Source organism: Pyrenophora tritici-repentis, chromosome 9, assembly GCF_003171515.1.
Source record: "Pyrenophora tritici-repentis strain M4 chromosome 9, whole genome shotgun sequence".
Lineage (NCBI taxonomy): Eukaryota > Fungi > Ascomycota > Dothideomycetes > Pleosporales > Pleosporaceae > Pyrenophora > Pyrenophora tritici-repentis.
In genome coordinates, this window is record NC_089398.1 from 901,032 (window position 1) to 914,089 (window position 13,058).

The 13,058-nt window shown below is 48.4% G+C and overlaps 7 protein-coding genes across 7 annotated transcripts; 3 read left to right on the forward strand and 4 right to left on the reverse strand.

The window, feature by feature from the left end:
- Positions 1 to 980: 980 nt before the first annotated feature.
- PtrM4_147030 (GRAN domain containing protein) lies at positions 981 to 1,478 on the forward strand (the record flags this gene model as incomplete). Its single annotated transcript, XM_066109898.1, has 4 exons — positions 981 to 1,011; positions 1,104 to 1,133; positions 1,207 to 1,353; positions 1,408 to 1,478. The coding sequence occupies 4 exons, from the start codon at positions 981 to 983 to the stop codon at positions 1,476 to 1,478; spliced, it is 279 nt and encodes a 92-aa protein (XP_065959881.1).
- Positions 1,479 to 1,570: 92 nt separating this feature from the next.
- Positions 1,571 to 3,072, reverse strand: PtrM4_147040 (uncharacterized protein; the record flags this gene model as incomplete). The annotated part of the gene is made up of 5 exons (XM_066109899.1): positions 1,571 to 1,938; positions 1,994 to 2,061; positions 2,120 to 2,320; positions 2,727 to 2,866; positions 2,923 to 3,072. 5 exons carry the CDS (start codon positions 3,070 to 3,072, stop codon positions 1,571 to 1,573), a joined length of 927 nt encoding a protein of 308 aa, XP_065959882.1.
- A 1,461-nt stretch (positions 3,073 to 4,533) lies between these two features.
- Positions 4,534 to 5,104, forward strand: PtrM4_147050 (FabG, Dehydrogenase with different specificities (related to short-chain alcohol dehydrogenase); the record flags this gene model as incomplete). The annotated part of the gene is made up of 2 exons (XM_066109900.1): positions 4,534 to 4,548; positions 4,652 to 5,104. 2 exons carry the CDS (start codon positions 4,534 to 4,536, stop codon positions 5,102 to 5,104), a joined length of 468 nt encoding a protein of 155 aa, XP_065959883.1.
- Positions 5,105 to 5,321: 217 nt separating this feature from the next.
- PtrM4_147060 (SPS1, Serine-threonine protein kinase) lies at positions 5,322 to 6,065 on the reverse strand (the record flags this gene model as incomplete). The annotated part of the gene is made up of 1 exon (XM_001938816.2): positions 5,322 to 6,065. One exon carries the CDS (start codon positions 6,063 to 6,065, stop codon positions 5,322 to 5,324), a length of 744 nt encoding a protein of 247 aa, XP_001938851.2.
- Positions 6,066 to 8,605: 2,540 nt separating this feature from the next.
- Positions 8,606 to 10,307, reverse strand: PtrM4_147070 (SucC, Succinyl-CoA synthetase, beta subunit; the record flags this gene model as incomplete). Its single annotated transcript, XM_066109901.1, has 7 exons — positions 8,606 to 8,613; positions 8,675 to 8,801; positions 8,861 to 9,746; positions 9,802 to 9,901; positions 9,950 to 10,022; positions 10,085 to 10,168; positions 10,254 to 10,307. The coding sequence occupies 7 exons, from the start codon at positions 10,305 to 10,307 to the stop codon at positions 8,606 to 8,608; spliced, it is 1,332 nt and encodes a 443-aa protein (XP_065959884.1).
- A 215-nt stretch (positions 10,308 to 10,522) lies between these two features.
- On the forward strand, positions 10,523 to 11,288 carry PtrM4_147080 (DUF3245 domain containing protein; the record flags this gene model as incomplete). Its single annotated transcript, XM_066109902.1, has 3 exons — positions 10,523 to 10,707; positions 10,757 to 10,980; positions 11,092 to 11,288. 3 exons carry the CDS (start codon positions 10,523 to 10,525, stop codon positions 11,286 to 11,288), a joined length of 606 nt encoding a protein of 201 aa, XP_065959885.1.
- A 206-nt stretch (positions 11,289 to 11,494) lies between these two features.
- On the reverse strand, positions 11,495 to 12,790 carry PtrM4_147090 (PaaJ, Acetyl-CoA acetyltransferase; the record flags this gene model as incomplete). Its single annotated transcript, XM_001938813.1, has 2 exons — positions 11,495 to 12,592; positions 12,647 to 12,790. 2 exons carry the CDS (start codon positions 12,788 to 12,790, stop codon positions 11,495 to 11,497), a joined length of 1,242 nt encoding a protein of 413 aa, XP_001938848.1.
- Between the last annotated feature and the right edge of the window lie 268 nt (positions 12,791 to 13,058).

The following is a 13,058-nucleotide window of genomic DNA, read 5'->3' on the forward strand; positions in this document are numbered from 1 at the left end:
GCGGTAATCTAATCGCTTGTTTCGTTGCATAGACGGGGGCATCTCAGCGCGCATTGTTTTGCATTTCGCGGGGTTTCTTTCCTGTGACTTTCAAGACTGGTGGGTTCCAAAAGTTTCCTTGTTGTCGAGTGATGGGTTTCATGGATGGGCGCCCGAGCCTTTTTGGTGAAATGATACAACTCTCGGCTGTTTTCATGCGCATGTTTCTTACGGAAATGTACAAATCATGACGGCGTTCCGGATCTGAACAAAGGAGACGGCCATACCACACGCATTCACGAGCGTCATGGGTATACTGGGGCCTTGGTCTTTCCTGTTTGCTTTTCCTTTTATTTTTCCATACTATGACTTGTAACAGGGTTCCGTGGGACAGAGATCAAAGTAGTACCGTCTTCTCTGTGGAGATTTTCATAATCTCACCACCCTTGTTCATGTCATTTCTCTTCTTCTCTTCTTTCCTGCGTTTACAACCCGCGGTGGTTTGAGGATGCAGCGCCGCCGACGATGGCAAGTGTGCTTAGGCTTGCGCTTGCAACGGAAATTTTACTGCACGAGAGCAAGATTCATGAAAGCCATGCTTCAAGGATGTGCCTCTTGTGTTTATAGTTTGGTCTAGTTAAAATACAGTGGAGATCTGAAGACTTGTGCCCTAATGCTTGTCATGGTTGCGATTACTTATCCGCGTTTTGGGTTTACTTCGAAGTGACGTATATACCTTCTTACTAGTGATGTGAGGTAATGTCCATTTAACTGTGGGACATGGCAGGCGGTAAGAGCGTTACACGGCTCAGATGAGGGGTCTCGCAGGGGTGAGAAGCAGAGGCAGGCAGTTACGTCATAAGGACAACAGCAAACTCCTTAAAGCATGAACTCAGCTTGACAACTACATGCCACTGCAATACTCAAACTCGCATCTGAGCAAATAAAGCAATAGCCATATCTGATCCACACACAAGCTCATCTCGATCTACAAAGCGAATATGTCTGACCAGGACGGGCAGCAACAGAAGGGTATGTATATGCTTGCTCTGGATTAAATGCCCCCTTTGATCCTTTGCTACAGAACAAAGGGGAAACGATCATCAAACTAACAAGTTCGCTAGGCTTCTTCGGCACCGCGGCAAGTGGACTCGGTATGTACCCTCTAGCACGACAGACCACCTATCAAGTCGAAACCCGTGTTGGAACATAGTTCTGACCATGCAGGAAACACACTAGGCGCGGCAACAAATACAGTGGGCAAGGGTGTTCAAGGCGTGACTGATACAACGGGAAATGTTGTTGCTGCTGGAGGCAAGGGCCTTGGGGATGCTGTGACGGGAATCACTAGCGGGCTTGGAGATACTACGAAAGGTATGTCATTTGATAGAAGGGAACAATACAGATGAGCTGCTAATGACATTCTAGCGGCTGGAAATGCTGTTGGTGACACTACCAAGGCTGGAACCAAGAGCGTTGGTGGTGAGCAGAAGCAGTAGATTGCGACTGCTATGGACTGCATGTATCATATCGTATCCAACGAACTACCAAATCATGTATTTCACTCGTCGCTTCTTCAGTCTCTGCGTAATCACTGGTGGCTGACTTCTACCTGCTGACTAACAACAATCCTACCCTTCTCCCTAGATTCCTTCTGACTTTCAGTTTCGCTCCCTGAGGCACTTCGACCACCATGGATTTGTGTCGACAACTGACTCTCAAATATGTTTTCCGCGGCTATACCCAACTCAAAGTCAAAGTCAAAGGGTCTACAGGCATTGGATTGCCTTTTGCTACTGACAATTCCGGTTGTTCCCCCCCGTGTGTTTGCTTGGTCTGAGCCATTTGCCCCGAGATGCAGGATACGGTGGAACAACGGGCGCAGCGTTGATATGTTTCCAACGAGCATACCCAGCGCTGGCTCTGCATAACCCCAGATGAGTATCTTGGCGAGACCATCTTTGAGATGTCAGATTTGACAAGAATGCTGCACGAGCAGAACAAGCGGACTTACATAAAAATTCGTCTTTGCTGGTTAGGCTTACAGTATACTTCAAGCGAACTAACCCTGTGACTGATGTACTAATGCATTTGTTAGTAATAGATGGTAGATAGGATGAGATTGAAGGGGTTGGTGTACAAGATGCCTAAACCGAGGATGCCGGCGACGGAGACTTTAGTGTTCTTGCTCATTTGAACTTTCCATAGTAGCGGAATAGGCATGAGCGCTGTAGCCCAGTCGGTGAAGATATTAACTGATGTGCAGAAGAAGTACACATTCTGAAGATGTAACTGTGTATCACAATATCCTTTTCCTCTAAGATCTGATTTCCAAGCAGCGCTGCAGGATGGTCAGTTCTAAGCTCAAGAGGCCTCAAATCGGTATTTTACCTAACAGGATCACACTGGAAGATGACATATAGCGCTGCCCCTAGGTTGGTGGTTGCACAAAGACACATGATACCGTAGTTGATGTAGACGAAGACTACTCTTCGGCCAGCTATACGGTTCAGCATGAAAGCGATGCTTAGCCAGACTTGTCAACAATCAATCGATCGACATGATTGATTCCTATATGGGTTAAAGAATTACTTCATTAGGCAGCCTTTAACCTAGATAGGAATCAATCATGCCGATCTGATTGATTGTTGACAAGTCTGTGCTTAGCTTGACAAAGATTATCGAAGTGCAGTAGAAAACCTCATAGAGGAAGAAATACTGGCCATGGTCAGTCATTCATTACATACGTGAAGGAGAGGATGTCGCGGACAAAGTATGCTAGTTCAACATAACTCTCATTATTTGGTCGTGCGAGAGTGCTATCCTTGGCACCAATTCCATGATAGGAACCAAGGGCGGTAACAATGGTAAGGGTAAGCAGCGGTATCTATTATCGGTGAGCTAAGCGTGTTCTAAACCACTTGTAAGACTGAGTTTACACACGCAGCCAAATAACATGATCCAATCATCGGTTCCCCAGTTTCGTTTTGTGATTCTCGTGTACACTCGCATGCCCATGGTGAGAAAAGCTAGCGTTCCCGTCAGGAGGACGGCAGCCGTAAGGTTTGGGCCGAGCTCTGTGTGAAGCACCATGTCGACGGCAAGCTGCCTAAGCAGCGATGATAGCAGCGATCTGTTTCAAATCCAATTCACCAAGGTATATCTTTGGATAGGACCTTTAGAGGTAATCGCGCCAAGTTATGCGCCAAGGTAACGAACACAATTGCTCAAGGACTAAGTTCAGTGATTCAACTCATCTGCACCCATAATTGTAGAATACTTCCATCCGGTGTATGAGCAAAAGACGACCGGAAACCTGTCAAGCGTTTATACTTTTGCAGATGTCTACTCCACATCGATCAACGCGCTGGCAGACAGGCCATGTGGACATGGCCCCCACAGTAGTTGGGCATGATATTCATGCGGCTACATCATACCCTGTCAACCCGCACGACTGCTAACTTGACATACAATACGAAGTTTCAACTGCCATCGAAAAACGCAAACTATATCGCAAAAGTGACCTCGAGGAGATATCATATGAGCCCCAAGCTAAGACAATTGACGCGCAAGTAAGAAAACATTACGAAAGCAGCAACATGGTGAAAATAGTGGATAAACAATACGTGATCGGGCCGGGGAAAATTTAGTCGGCGTGTACCCGTCCCTTAGTGGTGGACATGTGGTGATAAAGAGGGACTGCGCCCGACGTACTAGTTCCCACGCTAAGCCGATACAAGTCACGATCATCGCCTCACATCTGCACCACGACTCCCAAATTTTCACATTGCCATTGATAATTGTTGAAGTACGGCATGTATATCCAGAGCCCGCCTGTCTGATGAGTGGGGGTAGAGGGGGGAAGGATGTTCAGAGGCTGAAAGCGGGATACAGGGCTGTGTAACGTCTCTCAGGTGTCGTCTACCTAGCAGCCTTGACATTTGTATGACCAGTCGCTCCTTCCTACTGAAGCGAATTTGTTTTTGTGTTTTGATCAACCTGTAGACATGGCAGATTTGAGCAAGCTCCCAAAAGACTTCTATGTCACGTCTATGCAATTCACAAAGAATGCACATCAAGACGCTTACCCGGCATAGACCCGAGTCTTCCTGAGCATAGCTTGACCGGCAAAGTTGCTATTATAATAGGTGCCTCACGAGGAATCGGGGCTTTGGTACGTCCGAAGTCAACAGCTCAGGTGTAACTACGGAACTCCGCACAGTCCGTGGGGAAGTACCAGTACTGTACCGGTTGTATATCAAGCTAACGAACTACTGCACAGGCCATGGTTCCAGCTTTTGTCAAAGCACATGTGAGAGGCGTCGTGCTCCTAGCGTCCAACGCCGATAAGCTCGCAGCAACAGAAGCATCGGTCAAGGAAGTTGACCCGAGTATCGAAACTCTCACATGCCCATTGGACATATCCGACACAGCATCCATCGACGCCGCTTTTCGCTGCATCCAAAGCAAGTTTGGCCATGCAGATATCCTAATAAACGCAGCCGGCGCCGCGACCGGAGACGGACCGAAGCTGCACGAAACAGACCCGGATGAATGGTGGCGCAATTTGTAAGTCCGCACCCGACAAGATGACGCGCAGCAAGGGTTGTCGTTGGTTGGAGAAACAAAAACGCTCAACGTTGCTAGCCTATAGTAACATGTTTCCTATTAGGAGGTCAATGGCAAGGGAAACTATCTCCTCATTCGCTCCTTCTTACACTTACTGCCGAGTCCTGAGACGCGCGCTACTATTGTCAATGTCAGCTCCTGGCAGACCTTCTTCACAATACCGCCGCTTGGTGCTTACTTTATGTCAAAGTTTATCGTCGATGCGCTGGCTACGTATGTCGCCGCAGAGTATACAAATGTTACCGCCGTTTCTATGCACCCCGGTCTAGTTGCTACGGATATGCTGCGTGAGCCTTTTCGCTCCCTGTTCAACAATGACAATCCGGAACTTGTCGGTGGCACTGCGGTGTGGCTGTGTCAAGAGAAGGCTAGGTTTCTGAGCGGTCGCTTTGTTGCTGCCAATTGGGATGTGGAGGATCTTTTGAAAAAGAAGGAGGAGATTGTGGAGAAGGATTTACTGAGGCTGACGTTGAAGGGAGAGTTTGGTATAAGTTGATTGGAATCTCAGGAAATGAGGTAATCTTTGCAGTGCTTTACGTCTACTACGTTCAAAAACACCTCTATAAATGTCATACTTCTTTTTGTGTGCCGACTATCAACGTCTTTTGTAGAATCCTTTAAGCTGGCGGAAGCTTATTTTTTTGTCGACTTTTTTTTGTAGTTCGTTTGAAAAAACTTCATTGCGGAGTACTAGAAAACATAAATGTCATACTTCAATTTAGAGATTGAGAAATACCACTTAGGTCCCCAACAACCATATCAAATCCATGATATTGCCCTTGCCAGCACTTCCTGGTTATTTCTCCAATGACCCGCAGAAAATCCGTGTCAGGAAAATCGCGTTTCACGTATCGGTCAAGAATCTCGTCTTCGGTCAAGTCTGCGTAAGGAACATTGCCAGTCATAATCTCATATAAAACAGATCCAAACGCAAAAAGATCCCCTTGAACAGACAAGGCAGGTCCTGGATATTCGTGACTTGGTGTCACCGCGATGAGGAGTGGGGAACCGTTCAGAGAAGATCTAACGAAGTCAGCTAGCTTAGCATTCAACTTTTCGTTCAGAAACACATTGTAGCAAGTTAGATCCCCATGAACAACTCCAACGAGACGAACTATACTGAGTGCCTGCGCAATTTGGACGACCCATTGCAATCGTAACTTGTCGTCGACCTTGTTCTGGCTGTTGAACGATCGTAGGTTGCCTTTCGGGGCGTATTCCAGTCGAATACCAGATCCAACGATTCCATAATAACGGAGTATTCCTTGATGACCTCCTTGTTGAGTAAATCTTTCATAGATCTGCTGCTTTCTCAAGACGAGATCGGAATAATCCTCGTGAAGGAGGGTTTTGATAACCGACTTGGATGGTCTATCGACGACGACAAGGCCAGTAGTTCCCCAAGCGACATTATCTTCCCGTCCGAACCCGATTTGATACTTGATCTCGTCCGACATGTGAACAGCTTGCGACTTCAGCAACGTTCAGATATCTGCAAATCCGTGCCAGAGTGAACGCCAATCGGGATGGGCACCTTCCGATCTCTCTTAGTCATTCCTGTCGGCTGCCTACGGGTAACGCTGTTCGGTTAGCGCCTCCTCGGCTCGTTTTAGACTAACGCCTACCGACTTCGCGCCTGCATTACTGGATCCATCCATCGCTCATCGTTCATCCCGCCACCTGGGTGTCATAAGCACTTAATAGGCATGGCCTGGGGGCTTTGTACACAAGTATGACAAGTATCTTATGACACCCAAGTGTCGCTATCATTTGTTTGGCGCTGCACTGCGTGTTACGCTTCCGTCTTTCTATGCTTATAACTCTATGAATAGATCCTGCTCTCGCACTAATTCACTACTGGTGCTGAAAAGAAGACACCTCTCTCGGAGTAACATATCATGGGCTTTACAAGGTTGTAAACGCCTAACGCCTGTTTCTACTACAAGTTGTCCAAGTAGCCGATGTGTTGTGCCGATTGTCTTTCCAGCCATTCTCGTGATAGAAAGGCGTACCAAAACTACCCTGCAAAGCTTTAATGAGTCTGAGTATGAGTCTTTGCCCGAGCATTATGACTTGTTGATCCCGGAAACTTCGAAATCACAGCATGGAAACAACTAGGTGTCATAAAATACTTGACAGTGTGAGTAAGTAGGCGCCGCGTGCTTGGCGACTACAGTGGCCTTTTTACACTGGTATGTCAAGTATTACATGGCACCAGGGAAAGAGCCATGTAGAGGGCTTGCCTGTCTCTACTCCGACTGCGTATACGTTCGGTTTGTTTCGCACCCTTTGCTCTGCTTTTCAGCAAACTCCTAGGGTAGTTTAAAATCCTTGATCCTGGGAATTATGAATTACAGTTCCCGTTATTTCCACAATTGGAAATCGCTTGATTAAGCAAGCATGAATGTGCAGCGTTTTCCTGTGCTTTTACTACAACTGAAAAGCGTCCTGGGGCCCTTTGCAAAGAAAACCCGGGAAAAATCTCAGTGGCATGCGTGGATAGCCTGCTCAAAACAACAGCATCACATATACATGGCCTGTCTCGGCTGAGCACGGAAGCCTGCCGGACTTCTGAGACTAATTGTATGTCTCTACTCTGCATACTGTATATGAACACTCACTCCGTCTTTCTACCCACTTGAAAACCCACTAAAACTGATAATAACTCTAAAATGCGTGGTGGTGGGACCTTTGAGCTTTTGCCTGCTCCTGTTTGATATTCTAAAAAAGGGATCCAACAGTAACATGTTTGGCTCTGTGGCACTCTGTAAAAGTTATGGGAGAGCGCATATGATTTGAAAAGTTGGCGAAACATATAGGCATGCTATCAGACCGATCGACCGAGTCTAGCAAATACTTGTCCTCATACACGGAAAGACAGGAACGTTGCTTATTTTTCTAGAAATAGCAGCTCTCTCTTACATGGAGAATCCAAATTACAAGTATCTTGCCATACTCTGCGGGACCCAGCCTTGGGTAGCCGTATAAATACCTCCTCTCTCCCTCTTCTTTCCTACTTCCTTTCACACAGCTCCCTTTCTTTGTTCCTAGATAGAACCGCCTCATGTGAATAGTGTTTGGTTTTTTTTCTATTTTTCTATAAGGGTACGAAGCACTGCTTGATGTTCCTCCCTGTAAACATTTATTCAAAATGCCCAGGAACTGTTGTCATATCGGCCCTCCTGTTACCCAGAAACTACAGCATCTCCACACGCACCGAAGAGACTCAAAAACGACTTCTTTCTACACATCTCCCTAAGAATATCTCAGCATCATTGGATGAAGCCACCGAAATAAAGGCGACAAGTATCACGTACATAACTTTTGCCCCCTTTCCTCCTGTTTCTCTCCTACGACCACTAAACTTATCACGTTTGACCTAAAAGAAGACGTACGTTTGAATGAGCTCATCCTCTTTCCCAAGACTTCCTCGATACTTTAAGAAAAAAAAGCGAAAGAGAAACCTCGTATGTCGCGTGTGACCTAGCATCCTGTGTCCCCCTGTAAATCCCAAGTACCTCCGACTCTAAACGACCAAAATCATCTTCTCTATACCCAAGATGTCCCAACGCCTCTGTGAAAAAAAGGTCAAAAATGACGGCTTCGCTGCATATGTGACAGAGCTCGTATTAATAAGCCGATCCACCGGCCGTGGGCGCGGTGTCGTGAAGCTGTCATGGGTACATGAACGGCTTTAAACATGTTTTTCTCTCTTAAAAAGACACTGTAATTATCAAAAGAGAAAGGGTTCGTGTTTTTCTACTCGTCTTCCAAACATAATGCACCAACTCGATGTTGCCGTGAGATCTAAGAGAGCCGCCACAGAGCCTTGTATTGCACAACTCATACTGTGCTATATACCGGCATGGCACTCTACCATGCAGTGTCGTAATATCTATTTTGGAAACACGTGAGACCTTTGAGTAATACATCAAAACAATACCAGAGAAATTGAAGAATGACTTGTACAGCACATCACACTCGTCTTGTTACTATTCTATAAACCTATTGGGCTCAAACGAGGTCAGCCAGCAACTGTGTTCCTGCCACACCGGTGCTTAAATACCGAGAGTAAATTCGACACCGACATCAATATCGCGAGCCATCTTGACAACCTTGCTGAATTGGACAGACTTCTCAGCGGCGGCCTGTAGGTCATCAATGGAGAAGATCTTGAGGCCTGAGTCGTTGAGCTGTACGGCAAGTTAGCAGACATAAAATTTCAGTTTCAATGCTGTGTGAATTGACTTACGAGCTTCTGAGCTGCCTCCATGTTGGTTCCCTGCAACCTGGCAATAACCGGGGTCTTGAGGTTCATCTCCTGGACAACCTGGATTAAACCCTTGGCGATAGCATCGCAGCGCACGATACCACCGAAGATGTTGACGAAGATGGCAGTGACCTTGGGGTCACTGGTGATGAGGTCAAACGCTTGCCTGATGGCCTCGGGTGTAGCACCGCCACCAACGTCCAAGAAGTTGGCGGGGGTACCACCGTTCAGCTTGATGATGTCCATGGTGGCCATGGCGAGACCGGCACCGTTGACGAGGCAGCCAATGTCACCGTCGAGCTTGATAAAGTTGAGACCAACCTTGGCGGCCTTGACCTCCTCGGGGTCCTCTTGGGTCAAGTCCCTCCATGAGAAGACCTCCTTCTGGCGGAAGTCGGCGTTGTCGTCAAAGTTGAGCTTTGCATCCATAGCGAGAACCTGGTGGTCAGTGGTCTCCGAGAGGGGGTTGATCTCGATCTGAGTAGCATCCTTCTCCATGAAGACCTTGTACAGCTTCTGGATAGTGTCCTTGGCGTCTTCGATGCATTGCTCGGAGAAGCCGAGGTCGGTCGCAATGTTGCGCGCCATCTCGTCAGTAACGCCGGTGTGAATGTCAACGGGAGTGGTGATGATAGCCTCGGGGTGCTCCTTTGCAACTGTCTCAATGTCCATGCCACCTTGCGACGAGGCAACGATGACGGGTCCTTGTGAAGCGCGGTCCATGAGGATGGCGAGGTAGAACTCTCGGCGCGCAAACTTGCGGTCCACGATGAAGACGGAGTTGCAGAGCCGGCCGGCGGCTCCAGTTTGCTTGGTGATGAGCTTGTGACCGATCATCTGTTCAGCGAGGATAGAGGCTTCGCGGGGACTGCATGCTGTGTTAGATGTTGGCTGAGGTGCCGTATGATCGCGAGCTAGCGTACGAGTAGACGACTCTGACACCGCCCTTAAAGCCGTTGTCAAATGTTCCCTTTCCACGACCTCCAGCAAGGACCTGGGCCTTGATGACAGCGTCCTCTCCGCCTATACACATTAGCCTAGAACTGTCTTTTCATTCCCGCTGGCGCATACCAATGTCCTTGGCAATCTTCTCTGCCTCGGCGCCGCTCTCAGCGACACCGCCCTTGGGTACGCCAATGCCATACTGAGGTTCGTATTAGATGTCTGCGTGGCCGAGAATGTTCAATATGCGGAGGGCCTTCGTACCGACTCGAGCAGGGCAGCGGACCTGTATTCGTGGATTGCGAGGCCTCTTCTTTGCTGAATGACAGAGCGCCTCAATGGGGTCTCCTGCGTTCAATTAGCATGTCCTGTCAATTGCGGGCAGAGTGCGTAAGAGGCTTCTGCAGCTTGCGGAGCATGTCGGTGCACTTACAGCAGCAGCGCGAACAGCGCGAGCCAGCGGCCGGGCGCGGGCAAAGTTGTACATGATGTCTGAGTGGCAGACACACGTTTGGATGTATGTACGAGGTCGGGGGGTGGGTTGACTGGATTGCACAGCTCCGTTGATGTTGCTGCTTCATAGGCCTGTTGCGGCCGTCTGCTAGCGTGCCGAGAATGAACCGGGTCCTCAAAAATATCGCGGCCGGGAACGCTTCAGGAAGACCAACGAAGACTTGATCAACCTCAACTAATTGCGCAATCATGTCAAAGAGAAATAATGATGGCGACGTCATCGCAAATCGCATAAGTCTGCTTGAAGCAAAAGGACAGAAGCTCCTGGCGTCGCTATATGGTTCGCGACCCGACTGGGACTCTGTGGGTAGTGCTGCCAAAACGCAAAATGACGATGATGACCAAGATCTCAAACAAAATTACGCACACGACAGGTAAATGCGCATTATCCAGTGTCCAGACGAAATTCTGATCAATATTCAGAATCGGTCTTGGCGGTGTATTACCCAAAGACATTGAGGATGGCAGTTTCACCAAGAGAATACCAACATCAGACGACAAGCTACTGCAGCAGTTGATTGGCAAAAGGAAAGCAAAAGCTCACATTGCTGCGAAGCAAGAGGCAGCAAGATCGAAACCAGCCACCAAGGCCCAACAATATGCCAAGCAGAACGTCGCAAAGAAAGAAGAAAGTGACGAAGAAGAGGGTCGGGCTGCAACTTTCAAATCAAAGAGGCAAAAGAAAAAAGAGAAACAGGCGCCGAGAAAGGTGGTTAGCGACGACGAAGACGAAGAGTCGAGAACGAAGCGACTAGCAGCCAATGCAAACAACGAAGATGAAACAAAAGAGAATGTAATCGCAGACACCCAGGTCGATGTTGAGCCAACCCAGGACGACGACGAGGAGGCGGAAGTTGCACAGCCTGCCCCCCAAAGAACGAAGACTAAACCAAAAAGTTTTCTTGATGAGATCCTAGCAGAACGCTCAAAGAAAAAGGCCGACAAAGGGAAATAGGATAGTCCATGAGGTCTATACAATCAGTCGTCATCATAGCGTCGTAAGCACCCGGGTGCTATAAAATACTTGACATACTAGTGTACAAAGGCCACTGTAGCCGCCAGAAACGACTATTAGGTGCTTACCCACACTGTTAAGTATTTTTTGACAGCTACTACATTTTGATACCCCATGCAAGACCAATTTACATTGCACTGCATCTTCTACTCGCGAATAATCAAACTAGCCATGCCCATCCCAGTACCAATGCATTTGCTCAGTACACCAACTTGCTCTCCACTCCTGCCCATTTCACTCAACAGTGTCGCAAGCATCCTGCCACTTGTCGCTCCCAAAGGATGACCTAGAGCAATCGCACCTCCGTTAGGGTTGACCTTGTCCATCTTGCCCTCCAGACCCAATTTCCTGACGCAGTAGAGTGCTTGACTAGCAAACGCTTCATTAATTTCCCAGACATTTACATCTGAGGTCTGCAGACCAGTGTAGTTCAAAAGCTTGGGGATGGCTAGAGCGGGTCCAACACCCATTTCATCAGGCGAACAACCCACGACTTGTGTACCGGCCCACTTTCCAATGATTTGCTTTTCTAGACCAAGAGCTGTGGCGGTAGAACGGCGCATCATGAGCGCTGCACTCGCTCCGTCTGAGACCTGACTGCTGTTTCCTGCCGTGCTTGTGCCATCCGCCTTGAACGCTGGTTTCATGGCGGCAAGCTTCTCGATTGTGGTTCCTGGCCGAATGCCGTCATCCTTTGTAACAGTAACTTGTTTTTGACTCTCCGGAGTTTCCGGCTCTATCCAACGTGTCGTAACAGGTACGATCTCGTCGTCAAAGTTGCCGTTCTGTTGCGCCCGGGCAGCCCTTTGTTGCGATTGTGCGGCAAAGGCGTCCTGATCTGCGCGGTTAACGCCATAGCGCTGCGCAACGTTCTCCGATGTGATACCCATGCTCATGATGCACTCTCGCGCTTCCTTGACTGGGCTGTCTTTCATCTCAGGCCAGAGCTCTGTTGGTATAGCCCTGCTGCCGTAGTTGCGTGTCATGCTTTCCATGCCTCCTGCAATACCTATATCAATTTGCCCGACAGCTATCGAGTTTGCGATCGAAGTAATTGCGGAGAGACCGGATGCGCACGCGCGGTTTACAGTGCTGAATGATGTTGTCGTGGGAATACCGACGTGGTTGGCAGCCATACGGCCAGCCTTCGAGCCACCGAGTTCAGCGAGGACTGTACCAATGCATACATCGTCTATCTTCGCAGGATCGAGATTCGGGAATTTCGTTCTTGTGGCTTTAAGCACCTACAATGCCGTCAGTATTGAGAGCCATGTTTTGGGGTCCTAGAGTTGGCGTACTGCACCCAAAAGTTCATGATCATATGCATCGCGCAATCCACCTTTTTTTGCTCTCGTAACTGGTGTGCGCAATGCTGAAAGGAAAACCACGTCGTTGGGGCTTTTCTGCAAAATGTTCTTCAGACCCTTCTGCACGAAAGCCATGATGAGATGCTATGTGGCAGTGCAACTGTAGATAATAACAGAGGGTTCAAGGTAGCGGTAGGAGAAGAAAACAGAAAGGCAGACACTTTGGTCGACTAAGAAATGTTTGGCTATTGCCGCATGATGAAGCCATGGTTGTTGTTAGCTAAGCTCCGGACCCAAGGGAAGCATGGCATGGAGCTTCGGCAAGTGAGCGTGGGGCGGAGAAATGGCGGCAAAGCTCTCTTCCGCTCACGTGCTGCGGAAACCCGCATGCCTAGATAGGTGG